The sequence below is a fragment of the Hevea brasiliensis genome, chromosome 3, assembly GCF_030052815.1.
Source record: "Hevea brasiliensis isolate MT/VB/25A 57/8 chromosome 3, ASM3005281v1, whole genome shotgun sequence".
Taxonomy (NCBI): Eukaryota; Viridiplantae; Streptophyta; class Magnoliopsida; order Malpighiales; family Euphorbiaceae; genus Hevea; species Hevea brasiliensis.
The window spans coordinates 108,283,773-108,301,783 of NC_079495.1; the positions used below are offsets into that span (position 1 = coordinate 108,283,773).

The window sequence follows — 18,011 nt, forward strand, 5'->3', positions numbered from 1 at the left end:
TTGCAGGCCTCCTTCAAAGGCGTTTTACAGAAGAGGAGAGAAAATGGCCCACCGATCTCTCAATCTCTCTCATAATTTGTCATGTCCCTTCATAGGGTGGGTGGCTTTGTGAGTATCCTCTCTTAAAATGTGGCAAACAGATGCAAAATTTTGTCATGTAACTTTCTTTCTTCCTCTCTGTCTCTCTCTCATGGAAATTATTGATTATTTCTCCTCTTTCTTTCAGATAAAGTTCATAGAAAAGTGATAGTTTAGTGACAAAGAAATAATCTTTTTATTGCATTTCGTACTCTGACTCAGGGATAGGAGAGAAAGAATACAAGGGGGATCCTAAATTTGCAATAAAGGAAGGAAACTGCCACCCAATATACATAAAAAAGCTTTGGAGAATGAATGGTCTTTCACATCTTCAGCCAGATTACTCTGATTTTGTTGAAGTTGATCCAACTGGAAGATATGGCAGAGTATGTAGTAGATACCTTACCTTCTCTCTCTCTCTCTCTGCTTCTCTTTTTTCTGGAGTTTGATTTGGAGTATCATTTTTCTTTTTGAAGTACAATGAAATTCTTGGCAAAGGAGCTTCAAAGACAGTGTATGCATCCAAATTCTTCTCTTTCATTTAATTGTTTGAATGCCATTTCAGATTCTTCCTTCCTTTTTGTTTTTCCTTTCTTCTCTGTTGGTTCTCTTGTTTGAATTTGATGCTTGCCCAGTTGATAATTTTGCAAAAGTTGGCATTTTTTGGATCTTTCTTTGAGTTCTGGGAAATGGTTAGGATATTGATTTGTAAATTATTGGATGTTGGATTGATGCAGTTATAGAGCATTTGATGAGTATGAGGGGATTGAAGTTGCTTGGAACCAGGTCAAGCTCTATGATTTCCTGCAAAGCCCTGAAGATCTTGAAAGACTCTACTGTGAGATTCATCTCCTCAAGACATTGAAGCATAAGAACATAATGAAATTTTATACATCTTGGGTTGATATTGCAAATAGGAACATCAACTTTGTGACTGAAATGTTCACTTCTGGGACTTTGAGGCAGTAAGAATTGTCAAAAATCTAATGATTCCAATATCCTTTAGTTTGTGGGTCTTCTCTATTATTTATCATTTTAAGTGGGTTCTCTTTCGTTTTGGGCCTTCCATAGGTACCGGCTAAAGCACAGGAGAGTTAATATTAGAGCAGTGAAGCATTGGTGTAGGCAGATCTTGAGAGGACTTCTTTATCTCCATAGCCATGACCCCCCTGTGATCCATAGAGATCTAAAATGTGACAATATTTTTGTCAATGGAAATCAAGGGGAAGTGAAGATTGGAGATCTTGGCCTTGCTGCAATTCTTCGAAAATCGCATGCTGCTCACTGTGTTGGTATGCTTAATTGACTAAAGTCCTGTGAAATCTCTTTATCCATCACTATGAACGGAGCTGAAAGAATTTCTCAAGTAATATTTACGTTGTGGCATAATTTTTTCTCGTCTCTGGGCCTTTTCTTTCTTCAGGGACACCAGAGTTTATGGCCCCAGAAGTGTATGAAGAGGCATATAATGAACTGGTGGATATTTATTCTTTTGGGATGTGCATTTTGGAAATGGTCACTTTTGAATATCCGTATAGCGAATGCACTCATCCAGCTCAAATCTATAAGAAAGTTATCTCTGTAAGACCTCTCTCTTTCTCTCTCCTTTTGCTCTTTCTCAGAAATGATAAATTTGATTCACCTACTTTATCATTTTAGGGCAGAAAACCTGATGCTCTGTATAAAGTGAAGGATCCAGAAGTAAGGCAGTTTGTGGAGAAATGTTTGGCAACTGTATCACTTAGGCTCTCAGCTAGGGAGTTGTTGAATGATCCATTTCTCCAAATTGATGACCGTGAATCCAATTTTAAACCTGTAGATTATGGGCCAGAATTAGATGGCATGGGTCCACTCATAAGGCAACCTTACCTTGAATTTCATGAAAATACTTATCCCTACAATAATGGATACTCAAATGGCTATAGCTATGATGCTGAAAGTGAATTGGAATATCATCTGGTTGATTTCGAACACAGTGGAATCGAGCTGTTCGAGTATCATGATGAAGAACATTCTGCAAATGTTGACATAAGTATAAAAGGGAAGAGGAGAGATGATGGTGGAATTTTTTTAAGGCTCCGAATTACAGATAAAGATGGTTAGCAAACTTCTTTTCTTCTTTTCTCTTACTTATCATTTCTGTACAGTGTTAACTTTCCAGTCTTCCCTGGTGAATGTTCAACCTGGTACTTTATTATCTCCTTGCAGGTCGCATTCGAAACATATATTTCTCTTTCGACATTGAAACTGATACTGCATTGAGTGTGGCCACTGAAATGGTTGCAGAACTTGATATTACTGATCAAGATGTGACTAAAATTGCAGATATGATTGATGGTGAGATTGCTTACTTGGTTCCTGAATGGAGGCCAGGGCCAGGCATAGAGGAAACACCTCGCTTTGCAAATCAAACCTTCTGTCACAATTGTGCTTCCAATCGTACCTCTAATGGTTCACTTATAGATTTACTATCAAACAATCCCTGTTGTAGGAATGGATGTGCTTCCATGCACGGCCGATTTGAAGAGATAACATTCCAGGCTGATGAACCTGAGCATCATTTGACAGAAGATGCTCCTAACATACTGAGCCATCCGGACTGCTTGCACTATCAGGAAATTTGGAGTCAACATGAAAGCCGTGAACTTACTCCAGTGGGCTCTGGAAGAAGTCATTCAGATGAAGAATATGAAAGAGTTGATCAACCAATCTCAGCAAAGGATGAGAATAATGTAAAGATGGAAAATGACTTCCAATCTGATGAAGGGAAGTCAATTCGACACTTGAGATGTTCTGGTTCTCTTTGCAGACTTTCTTCATCGTGCAGTGACCTCTCAGACAGTAATGAGAACAAAACCCAGCAAGAACTAAGATGGCTTAAAGCAGAGTACCATAACGAATTGGCAAAACTTAGAGATCAACAATTAGGAAATGTATCGAAATCTTCAACTTCTAGCAATAGATATTGCAAACCAAGTAATGCAATGAATTCATTTCAAGAAAATAGCAATGGAGATCTCTTCAAATCTTTAGGCCATGAGAAGTTCTATTCTTCCAATTTGCATATTGATGTCAATGCAAGGGCCCGAAATTGCGGGGCAATCAAGGAATCCCCAAGAACAGGTGACATGGTCACTGCCAAGAGTTTCTACAGTAGGTCATTGCTTCCACACTCACTTCACAGGACAACGTCCCTCCCAGTTGATGCTGTTGACGTATAATATTTGTAAGACACTTATTTTAGTTCTTTCACAAGTTCCATATTACACAGGCTTTATCATTCTTATCCAATTCACTTTTATGAGGAGAGAGAACAAATCTATCCTCAATGTGCTCATGCCCTACTAGCCAGCCCATATACACTCACTTGTGCTGATATGGGCATATGTAATTATGATGAGAGATGCAAAGTCCTGGCTTCTGTAGAATCTCAAATGGAGATGTGATTCCATGTATATTATCTATCTACTTGCCCCCAAAATAGTAAAATAGTGCACAAGATGATGTTGGAGATGTATAAGAAGAATGATTTGAGGTTATGTAAGATCTTTAGGTGCAGTGAACTGGTTGAGTAATCCATGCTTATGACCTACTGGCTTTTGAACTACCGAAAAGGCACCGATCAATCATTGAAAATTGCTGGGGCTCCAGGTGTAATGACTTAGTTGAATTGGAGTCCCTGCATATGCCATTGACCTTAAATCTGTCAAGGCCAGAGCATTATACTCCTTTTTTTTTTTTTGTGGATGCTTATTTTTGTGCATTCAGAATTTTTAAATAATTTTAAAATGCTTTTTAATAGAAATAAACTCTTATCAATAAAAAGGGAAGCTCTCATCTTTATTGATTAGAATAATCCTGTTGATTTTTTCTTTCCCTGGAAGTGCACATCTAAATGTCAATTTCCATTGTGCAATTGTTTTATAGCAGAGTGGGTTGTAGCAGAAGCAGAAGATTCAAATGAAATGAGTGATTTGGTATGCAAGTTATAGCTCGCCAATGAGAATATTTTTCTTGAGGACTTCTGCTAAGTTACCCTTCTCGTAGAGCCCTCATTCATATCATGGCAACTATAGAGAGAGAGAGAGAGAGAGAGAGAGAGAGAGAGAGAGAGAGAGTAGTAAATGCAAATGGCCCACAAAAGCATTATATTATAGATGCCAGCTGAAATACTCAATATGGGTTGCCCACATGACCAGTATGGTTCCTTTAATAATGGGTGGTCCAAAAAATGACCTCAATTAAGCTGACTATGACGTAGACTTATGAAGAATAAATCAATCCATGCATAAAACCTAACCTTATATAATTGGTGGTACAAAAACTGTACTCTCAAGTACTGGTATGCATGGTCAAAACTCCAACCCCCATCATTATGGTTGATAATTTAAGTCATGGGCGGATTTAATGGTCAATCTTGTGTGCTTAGGTGAGCTTCAATTGCAGAAAAAAGATTAGTTGCCAGTTTCAAGTGGGCTATGCGCTTGACTTAAATAAATAAATTAGCCAAATGGGAAAGATTAGACCTACAATTTTAAATGAAATACTTCCTGTGGTAGTTTCAAAATTTGAACTGAATCAAATATCTAAACTTTAAAATTTATTTTTTTCCCCTTGAATACTTATTCACCACAACACAAGCATGCTTCTTGCTTCATGATTAAATAGGTGACTATGGAAGCCAGTTGAGTCACAAGAGATAAGCATTACTATTAAGTTAATGGCTTCTACTGAATTATATGTGATATAGAATGCACTTAAATGGCTAATGGGTGGTTGAGGAGTTGGTTTAGAGAGAGAGAGAGAGAGAGAGAAGTAACTTTAAATGATTGAGAAGCTTTCTCTGTTTTTGCTTTCTAGTATCAATAATGTGATGATGATGAGGATTGGCAAGTTTTGCTGCTTTCTTTTTATTTTTTTCCGTCATTTTTGAGACTACAACCAAAGCAATGTACAATTAGTGGAACATATGGATGCTAGAAAGGTGATTTTCTCTTTACTAAAATGGTGATTTAAGTACATCTAGATAAGCATATTCCCCAGCAGCAACTACTTTTTCTAAGGGATGGTTTAAAAAATCACCATTCCCTTGTTGAATTCAAAACTGAAAAAGGCTTTGAAAGGCAATAAAGAAAAAAAAAAATTCCCCTGACAACAGCATTCTTTAAATTTATATGTTTCAGGGTAAACCCTATTCTGCCTTTTCTTAAATTTGTTTATATTTTATTCTTTCAGGAAAGTTCTCTGCAATTTGGATGATAAGGATTGATATACTTCAACCTGTTCATGTGAACATTGTGGCCAAAACGCATTGTGAAACTTAAAAATATATAAATGGTAAAACTACAAAAACCTTTATTAATAAATCATTACAAAAAATCAATGAGCTTTTAGTTTGATGGGTCGTCTCCAGTACTATGGGGTGTCGAGTGTCCAAGACTCTGAGATTTTAAATTCAAATATTAGTTAGATTACCTCAGAAGTAAGCGGAAAAAAATTTTAACTCCATTATAAAAATGCAAGGCATGAAATTATCTAAAATATAAAATAATCTAAACTCGAATGATTCAAACAAATATAATTGCTAATCAAACCAAATTCAGGGCCTAAGCCTGTTCAAAAGCATCATGGACCATCAATGAGTAAAGAAATCCTGACTTGAAAACAGAACACCAGGGTTCTCCACTATCTCATTTAGTACATGTTTAATTTGTAACACGCAGATAGTTATATTTCAAAATTTTATCTCTTACTCAACTCAACTAAATTTTTATCCCAAAAATTTGAGAAAAACTCTTTCTCTTAATACAAACAAAATATTTCAGGGCAATGTTTGGAAACCTTGCTACAACTAACCATATTTCCACTCAGAATCAAATAAAACAAAGACACAGCAAGATTGCTTCATTGCAATGGAAGTTGCCATCATCAACCAAGAAAGTGGTCAATGTTAGGCCTGAACCGAGTATTAGTTGATAATGACAACACTTTTAATGTTCTGAGTCAACCCCTTATCACTTTCTTGCCATATTTCTAACCGGATGTATCCATCAAGCCACTCCATTGGTGAACGGGTTGAAGCAGTCCTACAGAACTCAGGACAGGAATTGGAGCTGAAAAATTGAAAACCTAACAACACTAGCAGTGAGAGATGAAGTGACTTGTAAGCTCACTTGCAAGTTCAAATATCAGAATAAAAGTCCAATATCATCACAGGCATCAGCGCCAGCAGCAATTAAGACTTAGATGACAAGTCCACAATAAATAAAAGAGAATGAAACATTTCTCGAACTACTCACCTGGATTTGATGATTCAATATAAGGTTTTTTGATGATTGAGCTATTGGATAATATTATTAAGTTAAGAGGATGATTTTTTTTTCAAGACAATAGGATCATTAAAAGCCTTTTAATGGGCTGATACGAGTCCATATAGATCTTGGCCCAATAGACATTAAAAAAAAAACCCAGTTGTTGGAACCAAAGCAAGCTCAAAGATTAAAGGCTCATGATACGATAGCATAGAAATAAAGTTGAAGGCCAACTTTTGCAATCCTAACAAAATCGGATGCAAAAACCCAGATGAAAAACCCAACTCTGCAGAAGAATGAGCGCCGCTGCTGTCCAAGAAAGCACAACTGGAAACTTTGCTGCACCACTTGTAGCCAAGCTGGGCCTCTGCCAGATCAGATCTCACATGCAGATAATAGCAAGACAGAGCTAACAACCAACAATCATGAACAGAACCAAAAACTGGGGGAGAAAATCAGAGTAATCCAAAGCCAAAACCCAAGCAACTAGACAGCAACAACAGAGCAACACCAAGACCGATGGAGGAAGGAGGTGGAGGACCTCTTTGGCGTCCCAATTGCACCTTCCGAGTTGGCCATCACTTTTCAACATTCAACCCTGCGAGATACCGCCACCTGACTACTCCCTTGTGCCATTATCAACCAAGAAAGAGTTCAATGTTCCGCAACTCTCCAGTAGACTCTAGGATCGGAGGAAGTCTAGCCTCCGCATGCAACACCCAAAGCCAAGCATCCAAAACTGACATGGTAGATGGACAGAAACTCTCGGGAAAAAGTACAAATCTACCACAAAAGCAACTCACCTTATTTATCCACATAACCCTACCCAGAATGGGGAGCGTAGAACCTACTTCCGAGGTGGGGGAACGGAGAAAAGACGTTCCCCTCCCCCATAGAGGCAGGGGAAGGTCAGCAAATCCTACAGAAGCGGCGAGCTAATTAGTCTCGCAAAAACTAAATAACCAAAGAGAAAATTCTCTCTCTAAGTCTAAGAATCAGATCGAGTTGGATTATTATTTTATCTAATGATTGGCTTGCACGTTGAGCTCTCAATCCGATGCTTTCATAGAGAAGGAAATGGTTGTACTAAAGTTCAAATAAATCCAATCCATCTCTGCCATCAATCTATCATAAGAAACTAATGAAAATGAACTACAAGAAATTGAAAGAAAAAATTAATTTGACCTTAAAGCTTCATACACTAAATTCTCATAAACTATGGGAATATATATTGGCCACTAAACTGCCAGTAAGAAAACTAATGTATTGCCGTACACATTAAACATTTCTCTGTATAAGTTCAACAATTGAACACAACATGATGCCATCTATTCAATAAGAGATAAGAATGCTTCCCATCCCATACACAATCTTATTCTATACAAAAGCACCTTAATTTTTTTTTTTTTTTATTTTTTTTTTATTTTAAAGATTTGGGGGGTCCAAGTTAATGCTATATACTTTACAGAGGCCTCAAAAGTGGATAATCTTCGAGTAGTTCCCTCTCTGTTAGTGTATCATGTTCATTTTGAGGGGTCCACAACACCTCAACTGCCTGCATGATAATAAAATTAGATTCAATTTCTATATAATCGACGAATCATAATTTAGGTTATATTGCTATACTTACAAGTATTTTGCTGGTGGGAATGGAACCCAGTTTTTGCAATGCTTCCTTTAAGTCTCCACTGCCATTGATGGTTGGCAGTTTATGTACTCCTTCAGCAGCCACCAAGATAGTTATCTGAAAGAATTATGAAAAAAATCCAACATAGGAGACTCAAAGTTGGAATACACGGAAGGCAGAGGACTGGTCATACTTCCAGTTCTAATGTAATTCAAACTCTACCACCGGCCGATTATTTGATATAACATCACATTAATAAATGCAAATAAATGCTATAACTTAATAAATCTCCACATCTGATGTAACAGATATCCAAGAACCACATAAAATTCTCTTAAGGGAGTATGGCAATTTACTGCACCAATTTCATGAGAATGAAAGACTTGACAATGAGAGGATAAATCCCAATTGCAGTGTTGAAACTTGATACACTTGTTGGTGAGCAATGCTAATAGATTTAATAAAGAAGGTCAGAGAGTTATCCTTCAATTGTTTACACATCATCCTTAGTTGACTAAACAAAAAAAAAAAAAAAATTATGGATCACTTCACTTTCTTTCTTCTCCTTTTCGATTTTTTTTTAAATCCTCATAAATAATGCTTCTAGGTCATGTTGTACTACTCTCACTCAAGTCAATTTAGGTTTTTTTTTTTTTTTTTTTTTTCTTTCTTCTCTAATCTGCTCTACTTCTCTCTCTTTGTCTAATTCCTCTTCTTTTCTACACACCACACTATCTCAATCTTCTCTCTCTCTCTCTCTTCTCTATCTCTCTCTCTCTTTTCTTCTCTACTCTCTCTACGGACTTTATCTAGTCTCTCCACTCATCCACATCCACCAACATTTCTCTCTCTCTCTCTTCTCTTTATCTTAGACGCACGCGACTCTTTCAGTACCCAACACTCACTACCATATAACATAGCCGGTCGTATGGCTGTATAGTCATATAGCAGCAGCATAGTGCACCCGTAATCCATCCTAAACTACAGGAAGAATATCCAAACTTTCCTTGGTTTCATTTTATTCTCTCTTTTTAATATATTTACTCATATTAGGAAAGAAAATGATCATTTATTTCGTTTAACATGGAGTTAGATGGCAAACTCTAGTACCAAATGATGTGGCTTCCCCACAAAGGATAACTAGCATCTTAGGCTAAATGAATTTTTCTAAGGGATCCAGCTGCATCTTAGATTTAAAATCAAAGAAACAAATCTAAGTTTTCATATAACTACTCAAATACAGCTATATCTCCGTTGCATGCCATTCAAATTAGATATTGGCTTTAAATGCTCAAATAAATCCAAATCCAAGCCCTATAGCTGAAGAATGAAACACATAAATTACAACATCATGCTACAAAACGTCTTTCATTCCATTATTTGACATTAAATCTAAAACAAAGGCAACTTCAGAGATGAAACCTTACCACTATATATTCATTGTTAAATCCATTAGCTCTTTGGCTATTTGTGCTTCGTTTTTTTATGCTGTTCACATTAACAAGTGTTTCTTCATCAAATTTCCCCCTTTCTTCAATAGAAAGTTGATTGAAACGTTTTTCACCATCCTCGATGCTTCGCTTCACATCGGCCTGAAATATGCAAACATAAATAGAGTATATAGAGAGTCCACTTAAATCCTAATGTGAGTAAAAATATTCCAGGAGATAGCTGTCATCAGCCTGAAATATGCAAACATAAATAGAATATATAGAGAGTCCACTTATATCCTAATGTGAGTAAAAATATTCCAGCAGATAGCTGTCAACTTACATATGAATAACCAGAGATGCAATAATCAGGATGCCGAAGCAAAGCTAGTGATGCCTCTGCAACCAAAACAAATGCGCTGTTAACCAATATTGAGTTATTGATAAAATAACACAAGATTTTCTTCATTACAACAATATGGTTTCATTGGCATAACTACTATCATGGTCTGTATGAATTACACTTTGGCCAATTTGTTTACTGAATCATGGTTTATGGAGAATTGCTATAAGAAACTATAATGACATTATGCTGTATCTGGAAAAAAATGTTAGGCAGCTTTTTAACACAATGTTCATGAAGTGCCTTCATATAATGGGGTTACTGATGGATGAGAAGAATAAATCAATCAGCAAAATACAAATTCTCAACTCATGGTCTTCAGATTACATTGTTACATCATGATGCCTCGAGGAAAGGCTTAAGAAGCCTTAAGGATTGGCCATTATGCTGGCAATAACTCCAATCCCATGCTTATACCGAACATAAGGGAAAAAGTTAAGAACACAAATTAACCTCTCTCACTCTAAATATTTTATCTTAAAACAATACAGACAACCAACTTTGCAGCAAAATTTAACCTGATCCAAAATAAATAAAAATCAAATAAGGGCTCTAAAAGTCCAATAGAAGAGGGATATCCAAAAGGCATTTGAGGAATAAGTATGATGGTAGTTGTTCATACCATTTGAAGAAAGACTGGATCCCAAACAATCAGTCTTTCCTTTAGTCCTTGCATCTTACTTTGATTGATCAGTGTGTGAAGTAGAAGCAAAATTCTAAGGAAGTCTAATTCCATTTGCTATTAAGATGCCTTCTGTTTCTCCCAAATGCTTCTCATCGAATGCAGATGTTCCATTTTTCAAGCCAGCACCACCATTTTTTATCATTGAATTGAATGAATTTCTCATGTAAAATTACAACAAATCCAGACAACTTAAAATCACCCAGGTAAATAAGAAATGAGATGATACTTTTCTCTCACCTGTCAACAGTGATTATCTATCATCCTCAAAAGACTTCTTAGTAACAACCTAGCCTCTCCGAACCAAGTTGTCAACAAAAATTCACCATGTCCAAATTAAGGACTGTGAATGACTTTTAGCTTCATTTCTATTCTACTGCCTCAAGGAACTTACAATAGCCAGGTTGTTAGAGAAGAATGCTATACAAAAATGAATAGGATCCTTAGAGGCTTTGAACGCATTATTAATGTGTTTTAGTGCTCTAGTCGCTTTTAAATAAGCCGTCTTCTTTTCTAACATTTTTTCCAATAATATACTCGCTTTACGAGTTTTAAGACCTACTTTCTCATAGGAACTCACTAACAAACTCATAATAATAGTAAGCTTGGAGTTGGACATAGAAGAGAAAAGAAAACATAGTTTCAAAAATGAAAAAGAAAAGAAAAGAACAGAGGAGAGGAAAATAATTGCAAATTAAATTTGATAAGAAAGAACCCCAAAAAAAAAACTATACCTGTCAAGACATAGCTCAGACCCTCTGATGAGGATGTATCTGCAATTTCTGCAATTCTGTTGAGGTCCCTCTGAAGAGACCTTCCCATGCCCAACAAGCCAACCTAAGAAACAAAAATAGCAAGGGAATTTATTATAATAGAAAAAGCTTTCCTTGAGTGAAAAAGAATGGCAAAAACCGTAAGTGTATAATCAACAAATGGCAGAAAATAACCTTTTTTGCAATCACAAAATACAATTTGTAGCAACACTGACAACAATCCACTGCAATTACGAATGCATCTATACTGAAACAAATCTTGTTTTCCAGGGCTAATTATGAATGCAATTACAAATGCATCTATACAAAAATAACCTTTAGGGCTAATGATATAATAATAGCCAACCTTCCAATTCCTCAACCCAAGCAGAAATAATTGGTGCTAGCTAGAGTCATCATGATCAGAATTGTTGTACGCAAATAACGAGATAAACCCATGTAATGTCCGGAATCTCAACCATGAAAATCATCAAAAAAACCAACTGTGTCTCCCAGTCATAAACAATCTTGAATAATTTGGCACAGACGATAATGGAATTACAATCTTCTACTGAAAAAGCAAGATGTAACAACAGCAAACCTAATGTAGCCAACAATTGTTTTGAGCCAAATGCCTCCAACACATCATTAAGCATGCAGCAAACACTTCGCACAACATAAATCAGTACAATACACCAAACTAACAATCACTAAGACCTAGTATAAAAACAAATCAAGGAGCAGCCATTACCTGAAGCTTAAGAACACTAGTTTTTGCGGTAGCAGTGAGCACCCCACCCTCACTCCTATCGGAAAGGAACCCTGAAACCAACATAAACGCCGCGAAACCAGCCAATATCAAAAATAAACTAGACCCAGCACCCACACCGACTCCCACGGCGGGACCAACGTAAATGCCACCACCACCTCCAAACGGCGACGGCGCGTAGTACGGCACGGAGTATGAAAACCCGCGACTAGACGTACGAGGCACTGAATAGCTTCTGGACGATGACGAAGATGACCGAGAAAAAGACTTCCCACCCATTCTTCCACCAGAGGCAGCAAATGCAGAATTAGGGTCGTACATCAATAAAAGCCCCACTAAAATCGCTGCAATTGCAGGTTTTTTAAGCGCTTTCAGAGCTTTTGTGATCGCATTGTAAATGATTTCAAAAGGGTTAGCTGTTATTAATCTAGTAACGGATGTGGGATTGGAATTCGAACTCGAACTCGAACTTGGGGCATTATTATCCGAGTTCGTTAAAAGTTCATCCATGAAAGAGCACTTAACGCTGAATTTATCAAAGCTCTGACCTTTTATCGTATCGCCGAATTTAGCAGGTCTGAGAGGGATGGGATAGGGGAGAGAGGGAAGAGGACGAGGCGGGGATAACTGGATAGGGAGGTTCTGCCGCCATTTCAGTGGGCTCGCTTCAAGCAACGAAGCAGCTGCCATAGAATTGGATACAAAAATACAGGTCCTCGTTGGAGCTTAAAGCTTCAATTTTTGTGGGATTGTGGAGTAATGAGAAATTGCTGAGATATTTGCAAGGGGAAGATTAAGGAATGTGGGCGAGACCTGGCTTTCAATTCGAGCCTCATCTGCATTTGATTGGCTATTCATCGAGGGAGAGAATCCTGGTTTGGTTAAGTCACATGACTGAATCCTATCATCACGTGATTGCATACATGGGCCTATGTAGCCCATCTAAAGAGCCCAATAAGGGATGAGTCTCGCTAAGTGTGGGCATCCTTCATATAGGAAAACCCTAAATTAAATGCTATAAAAGCTAGGGTTTTGCTCTCTTATTAGTCTCTCTCTACGTGAGCTGCTGCTTGTTCTCTCTGCCTTGGAATCCCTGCTCGGATTTAGCGATCTTCTTGATCTGAAACCATGGCGGACAAGGCAGTTACGATTCGTACCAGGAAGTTCATGACTAACCGTCTTTTATCGAGGAAGCAATTCGTAAGCTCTCTCTCATATATTTTTAAGGCTTATTTTGTTCACTTTCTTGGTTGCCAAACATCTTTTTAGCACGCCTACTCAGTTTTATGGTTCCTAATTTGTTACAGATCTTAAATTAGTAATAATGAAGAGAATTTTTAAGATATTGTCTTTTATTAATATGAATTAGCTTTCATATTTTTCTTTGTTAGATTTCTAGATAGAGAAAGATTGATGATTGATGTTAGAGTTCGAATGAATGTCAGCTTTTAGCCCTTAGACGAAAATCGAATGCCTGTGTATGGCATTTGGAATGACGATGTTGTGGGGGTATAATTGTTTTGAATTTATTTTCTCTGCAAGTATGCGGGCCCTGGACTGGAGATTTTAGTGCGGCTTGGTTCTATTTTTTTTTTTTATTTGTTTCCCTTTGTTTTTGCATTAGAATTTTTTTCCCATCTCTCCAAAAGAGAGGTAGGTTCTAATGCTTGCGCCAGTGATATGAGAAAATATTATGGGTTTGAAAGAATCCATTTGATGATTCCTATCCACCAAGATCTGTGACGCAATCTTTTAATTTTATTCCTTGATTTGTTAATCAGTGACTTGTCTAACTTTTTTCCCTTGGAATTTTTCAATCTATGCACAATGCTGGAGACAGTTCTTGCCTTTTGTTCAATTGAGCTTTGTATGGCTACTAGTGGCCTAGAGCTATGCTTAATATTATTTTTGGGATGATGATAGTTTAGCTGGAGAGAACTCAGAACTCTGATGCTTGTATGATTTCAGATAGAGGTTTCCGTTCTATTGACATCATATTCTTGGTTCACATTTTGTTTTGATCCTGGGTTGGTTTATTGATTTTTTTCCCTTTTGATTAATGCAGATAATTGATGTTCTTCACCCTGGAAGACCCAATGTTTCCAAGGTATATCTTGATAATTTAGACTTCTGTCTCCCCTTTTTCCATTTAATTTTTTAAGAATAACTGCTCATTAGAAAAATCTAGTTGGGCCATTACTGGGAGCATAGTTTTGCTATAATGCCAGTGAGTGGGAAAAAAATATTAGAGTTTCTGATTTAAACATTTGAGTAGATCATCTGATTGTTAGCTGACAATTGTTTTTGCTTTGACCTGTTCAATAGTTTATTCGCCTTTTTTTTTTGTTGTTTCATTTTCATTCTTCTTTTTTGAAGGCGGAGCTGAAGGAGAAGCTAGCAAGTTTGTATGAGGTGAAGGATCCCAATACAATTTTTGTGTTTAAGTTCAGGACTCACTTTGGAGGTGGCAAATCCACTGGGTTTGGGTTGATTTATGATTCAGTTGAGAATGCAAAGAAGTACGAGCCCAAGTACAGACTCATAAGGGTGGGTTTTGCAAATTTAGTTTTTGTCAGAATAGAAACTTTAGTCATTAATTTCTAAGATTTTGTTTGATTAACTTGTTTTCTTTTCCTTTTTTTTTATGCCTTTGTATTTTACAAAGGCATGAAAAAGCAAATTAACTCAATCAGTGGCCAATATATTTGATAATGGCACTAACTCTAAAAGGCTAAAATGGCACTGTGAGAGGCTAAAAGACCAAGATTTCTCTCCCCCTAGCTGCATTTTGGTGTCTTGGATTTTGTTCACATCACTGCCTAATCAGCTTATTGTGCATGGAAGCTGTATTTATAGATGATGGAATGTTCACACATCCATGTGATGACGTTATCTGATCGATCTTGTTGATCTCCTTTTCTTTTTTACCCCCCTAAATAAAAATATTTAATTTTTGGGTGATATTGAGATCTTATGTACAAATGTGTATTGCTGTAAAAGTGAAAGTAGTCGCTCAATTTGGATTATGGCCATTTGTGAAATTGATGGTGTTATTGATATTTAATAAAATTGTGTTTTAGGTTCTATAATATTTCAATATATCTAATGCGTGCCTTGTTCATCTGATGGTTAGAGTGACTTGGTAATTTTTCATGTGACTTAAAATATGCTTTCTTAGTTTTCTTGGGTTTGATTGATCTTTAGATGCATATGGTGATTGTTCTTGTCCTTGTTATGTTGTTTGCTTTAAGTTTGTGTCCTTTTTGTGCAGAATGGACTTGACACTAAAGTAGAGAAGTCAAGGAAGCAACTGAAGGAGAGAAAGAACAGGGCCAAGAAAGTTCGCGGAGTAAAGAAGGTAAGATCATTGGTTTCATTTGTAATGGTGTCTTGGTGTTAGTCTACTACCTCTGTAGCTTCTAAAATTTTCATTGACGGAAAGTCATTGCTCACCATTGATCTCTCTTATGCAGACAAAGGCTAGTGATGCTGCTAAGGGAGGAAAGAAGAAGTAGGGATTTTTCAAGGATTATATTATATATAGCCCATATCCAGCTATTGTGTTTTCTTGGGTACTTCTCTAGCATTTAGGTAATTTAGAATGGAATCTTCTGTTGTCAGTGTGGATGTTTTTGTCATCTCATTTTCCATTATATGATTTTGGGCGCTTTGCAGAGGACAAGTTTTCAAATGTTGAGTAGTGATACATTTGCTTTTATTTTCAGTCACTATCCTGTTATTACGCAGTGATTCTTTCTTTCGTCTTGTTATTTATTTATTTATTTTTTTGAAAATTTGGTTCATTATATCATGGGAAATTTGAATGTCATTAGAGAATTGAAACATATGAAGAGAAAAAAAAAAACCCCTGATTTAGGGTTTTTTAACAAATAAGAATTGGAGAGAATCCCTGATTAGGACTTTCTTTTTCTTAAATAAATAAGTCTGGTTTTAGACAACCAACACATCATAGTCCCTTAATTGGTGAAATTTTAACTTCTAAAATGTACTTTTATTGATAAACAAATCCTTCTATCCAATCAAACTTAAATTGATGTTATTTAAGTTTTAATGTTTTTTAATCTTGTCATTCTTTTTTCTTCGTCTCTCTGGCGCTCTGAACTGGAAGCTCACTGAGTTTTGCAGATGTTGCTCAGAGTTGACGCGGTCCTGGTTGAACCGTTAAGGTGGTTTGATGCGTATGTTTGAAAACTTTGTTGTGGAGGAAAAGAAATTCAGGGAAAATGGAAGTGATGTATCTCTTTGAGGGAAAGTAAAGTAGTTTTTTAAATAGTAAAATATTTATTTTTATTATTTTTATTTAAAATTAAAATAAATAAAGATAAAAAGTTAATTTTATTTTATTTTTATTTTTTTAAATGAAGAAAAAATAACAGTAACATCTTTTTGTTATTCTTCATCTCAAAGAAAAAAAATATTTTTATTTTTCTTCTTAATTTTTCTTCCCCTTCATTTTTTTTCCCCAAGTCAACTGAAATCTCCAAATCCACAGATTTTATTTTTATTTTTATTACAATAAGATAGGAAATATTTTTAAGTATTTAATTTGAAGTATTCAATTTAATTTATTTATATAAATAATTAATTAAACATAAAATATTTTTTATAATAATATTTATAAATTTAATAAAATATATTTCAAATAAATAGAATTTAAATATTTATAAAATATTAATTTTTAGATATAAATTATTAGAAATATAATTTATATAAATTTTAAAATATATAAAAATTAAATAAATAATAATTATATTTAAGATAAGTACAAATAATTTAAAATAAATTTTAATTAAAAAAAAATCCACCACCGACCATAGACCCACAAAGCACAAAAGGTGGAAGGCTCCTTTACGGCATCGGTTGGCAATTTATAAATAAATTGTTAGTAATATATGTAAAATTTATTTATTAAATATATAAATTATAATTATATTTTAAATTTAAGAAAGAATTGCTTAAAATAAAAAAAAAAATCTACTTTTAAACTTGTGAAGACGACACGATGAAGATTCTTACTTCTTTCCACCGAAAAGCAAGGCTATATTTGTCTTTTCAAAGCTAAGTAATGGCAGGTGAGTTGGAAGGATTAATTATTTAATTTACAATATTCAGGGATTATCTCTCCTCAATTAGAACGGATTTCCAATATTGCATAAATTAATACTACCAGATTTGTATTCTCAAATAAAAAAAAAAACCAGATTTGCCAGTCAATTAAAATATTTGGTAACAAATTCACTAGCCACGTCAGACTTGTTAATTCCAGAAGAGTCCATGTACTGAGTAGATGGAACACTTCCATTCCATTCATTTTATTTATTTATTTATTTATTTTTATAATATAAAATAAATTATGATTTAAAAATAAAAAGATTATTTAATGTATTTGATGTATATATATATTATCTTTTTAAAATTAAAAAAATTTTAATTTTTAATTTCTAAAAAAATATTAAAAATTAATACTCTCAATATTTACAATAATTTTCCTAAAAATTTGGATAAGTAGTGTTTTTTTTTTTCTAACTTGACGCAAATAAATTGCCCCTTTCTCTTAACTTGAAGCAATCAAATAGAATACCAAATACTAATAAATTAGGACAAACCCCCATCAATGTCAGCTCCAATAAGATAGCCTAACTTAACAACCCTTTTCAATGGATTCTTGTTCAAAAATATTATAATATTGGAATTTATACCTGATTTAATTAGATAAACGTGTGAATTCTTCTCCATCAATTTATGTTTTCACACGTATCTTTTAAGAGTGTTATTCTAATCCAATATATTATATTATTTATAAATTAAATTAAGAAAATTATATTTATATATATTTATAATAATATAAATACAAAAAATCATATTATATATTTATATTATTATAAAAACAATTTAATTATTTTAATAAAAAAAAAGATAAATTGAATCTAGTTGAAAA

At 34.9% G+C, this 18,011-nt stretch overlaps 3 protein-coding genes across 4 annotated transcripts; 2 read left to right on the forward strand and 1 right to left on the reverse strand.

The window, feature by feature from the left end:
• LOC110662594 (probable serine/threonine-protein kinase WNK9) lies at positions 1 to 3,780 on the forward strand. 2 transcript variants are annotated; one of them, XM_058144498.1, is made up of 8 exons: positions 1 to 157; positions 301 to 464; positions 555 to 592; positions 816 to 1,043; positions 1,150 to 1,370; positions 1,502 to 1,659; positions 1,738 to 2,176; positions 2,287 to 3,780. In XM_058144498.1, the coding sequence occupies exons 2-8, from the start codon at positions 390 to 392 to the stop codon at positions 3,297 to 3,299; spliced, it is 2,172 nt and encodes a 723-aa protein (XP_058000481.1). In that variant the 5' UTR covers positions 1 to 157; positions 301 to 389; the 3' UTR covers positions 3,300 to 3,780. The 2 variants fall into 2 exon arrangements, with proteins under 2 accessions (XP_058000481.1, XP_021677318.2); XM_021821626.2 differs by lacking the exons at positions 1 to 157; positions 555 to 592 and having other exon boundaries at positions 164 to 464.
• A 3,771-nt stretch (positions 3,781 to 7,551) lies between these two features.
• Positions 7,552 to 12,903, reverse strand: LOC110662595 (uncharacterized). Its single transcript, XM_021821628.2, has 6 exons — positions 12,035 to 12,903; positions 11,266 to 11,368; positions 9,790 to 9,845; positions 9,444 to 9,608; positions 8,020 to 8,133; positions 7,552 to 7,944 (listed from the first exon to the last, which is right to left on the reverse strand). Exons 1-6 carry the CDS (start codon positions 12,740 to 12,742, stop codon positions 7,852 to 7,854), a joined length of 1,239 nt encoding a protein of 412 aa, XP_021677320.2. The 5' UTR covers positions 12,743 to 12,903; the 3' UTR covers positions 7,552 to 7,851.
• Positions 12,904 to 13,076: 173 nt separating this feature from the next.
• LOC110662596 (40S ribosomal protein S24-1) lies at positions 13,077 to 15,796 on the forward strand. Its single transcript, XM_021821632.2, has 5 exons — positions 13,077 to 13,252; positions 14,118 to 14,159; positions 14,429 to 14,599; positions 15,324 to 15,410; positions 15,526 to 15,796. Exons 1-5 carry the CDS (start codon positions 13,181 to 13,183, stop codon positions 15,565 to 15,567), a joined length of 414 nt encoding a protein of 137 aa, XP_021677324.1. The 5' UTR covers positions 13,077 to 13,180; the 3' UTR covers positions 15,568 to 15,796.
• The last annotated feature ends 2,215 nt before the right edge of the window (positions 15,797 to 18,011 follow it).

Excerpts from the sequence above, each read along its gene's own strand:
- LOC110662594 (XM_058144498.1), top strand. The coding sequence starts at position 390 with ATGAATGGTCTTTCACATCTTCAGCCAGATTACTCTGATTTTGTTGAA. Across the intron at positions 465-554 it reads CAACTGGAAGATATGGCAGA|TACAATGAAATTCTTGGCAA; the intron begins GTATGTAGTAGA and ends TTCTTTTTGAAG. Across the intron at positions 593-815 it reads AAAGGAGCTTCAAAGACAGT|TTATAGAGCATTTGATGAGT; the intron begins GTATGCATCCAA and ends GGATTGATGCAG.
- LOC110662596 (XM_021821632.2), top strand. The coding sequence starts at position 13,181 with ATGGCGGACAAGGCAGTTACGATTCGTACCAGGAAGTTCATGACTAAC. Across the intron at positions 13,253-14,117 it reads TTTTATCGAGGAAGCAATTC|ATAATTGATGTTCTTCACCC; the intron begins GTAAGCTCTCTC and ends TGATTAATGCAG. Across the intron at positions 14,600-15,323 it reads CCAAGTACAGACTCATAAGG|AATGGACTTGACACTAAAGT; the intron begins GTGGGTTTTGCA and ends CTTTTTGTGCAG.
- LOC110662595 (XM_021821628.2), bottom strand. The coding sequence starts at position 12,742 with ATGGCAGCTGCTTCGTTGCTTGAAGCGAGCCCACTGAAATGGCGGCAG. Across the intron at positions 8,134-9,443 it reads TTAACAATGAATATATAGTG|ATAACTATCTTGGTGGCTGC; the intron begins GTAAGGTTTCAT and ends TAATTCTTTCAG. Across the intron at positions 7,945-8,019 it reads TTCCCACCAGCAAAATACTT|GCAGTTGAGGTGTTGTGGAC; the intron begins GTAAGTATAGCA and ends ATTATCATGCAG.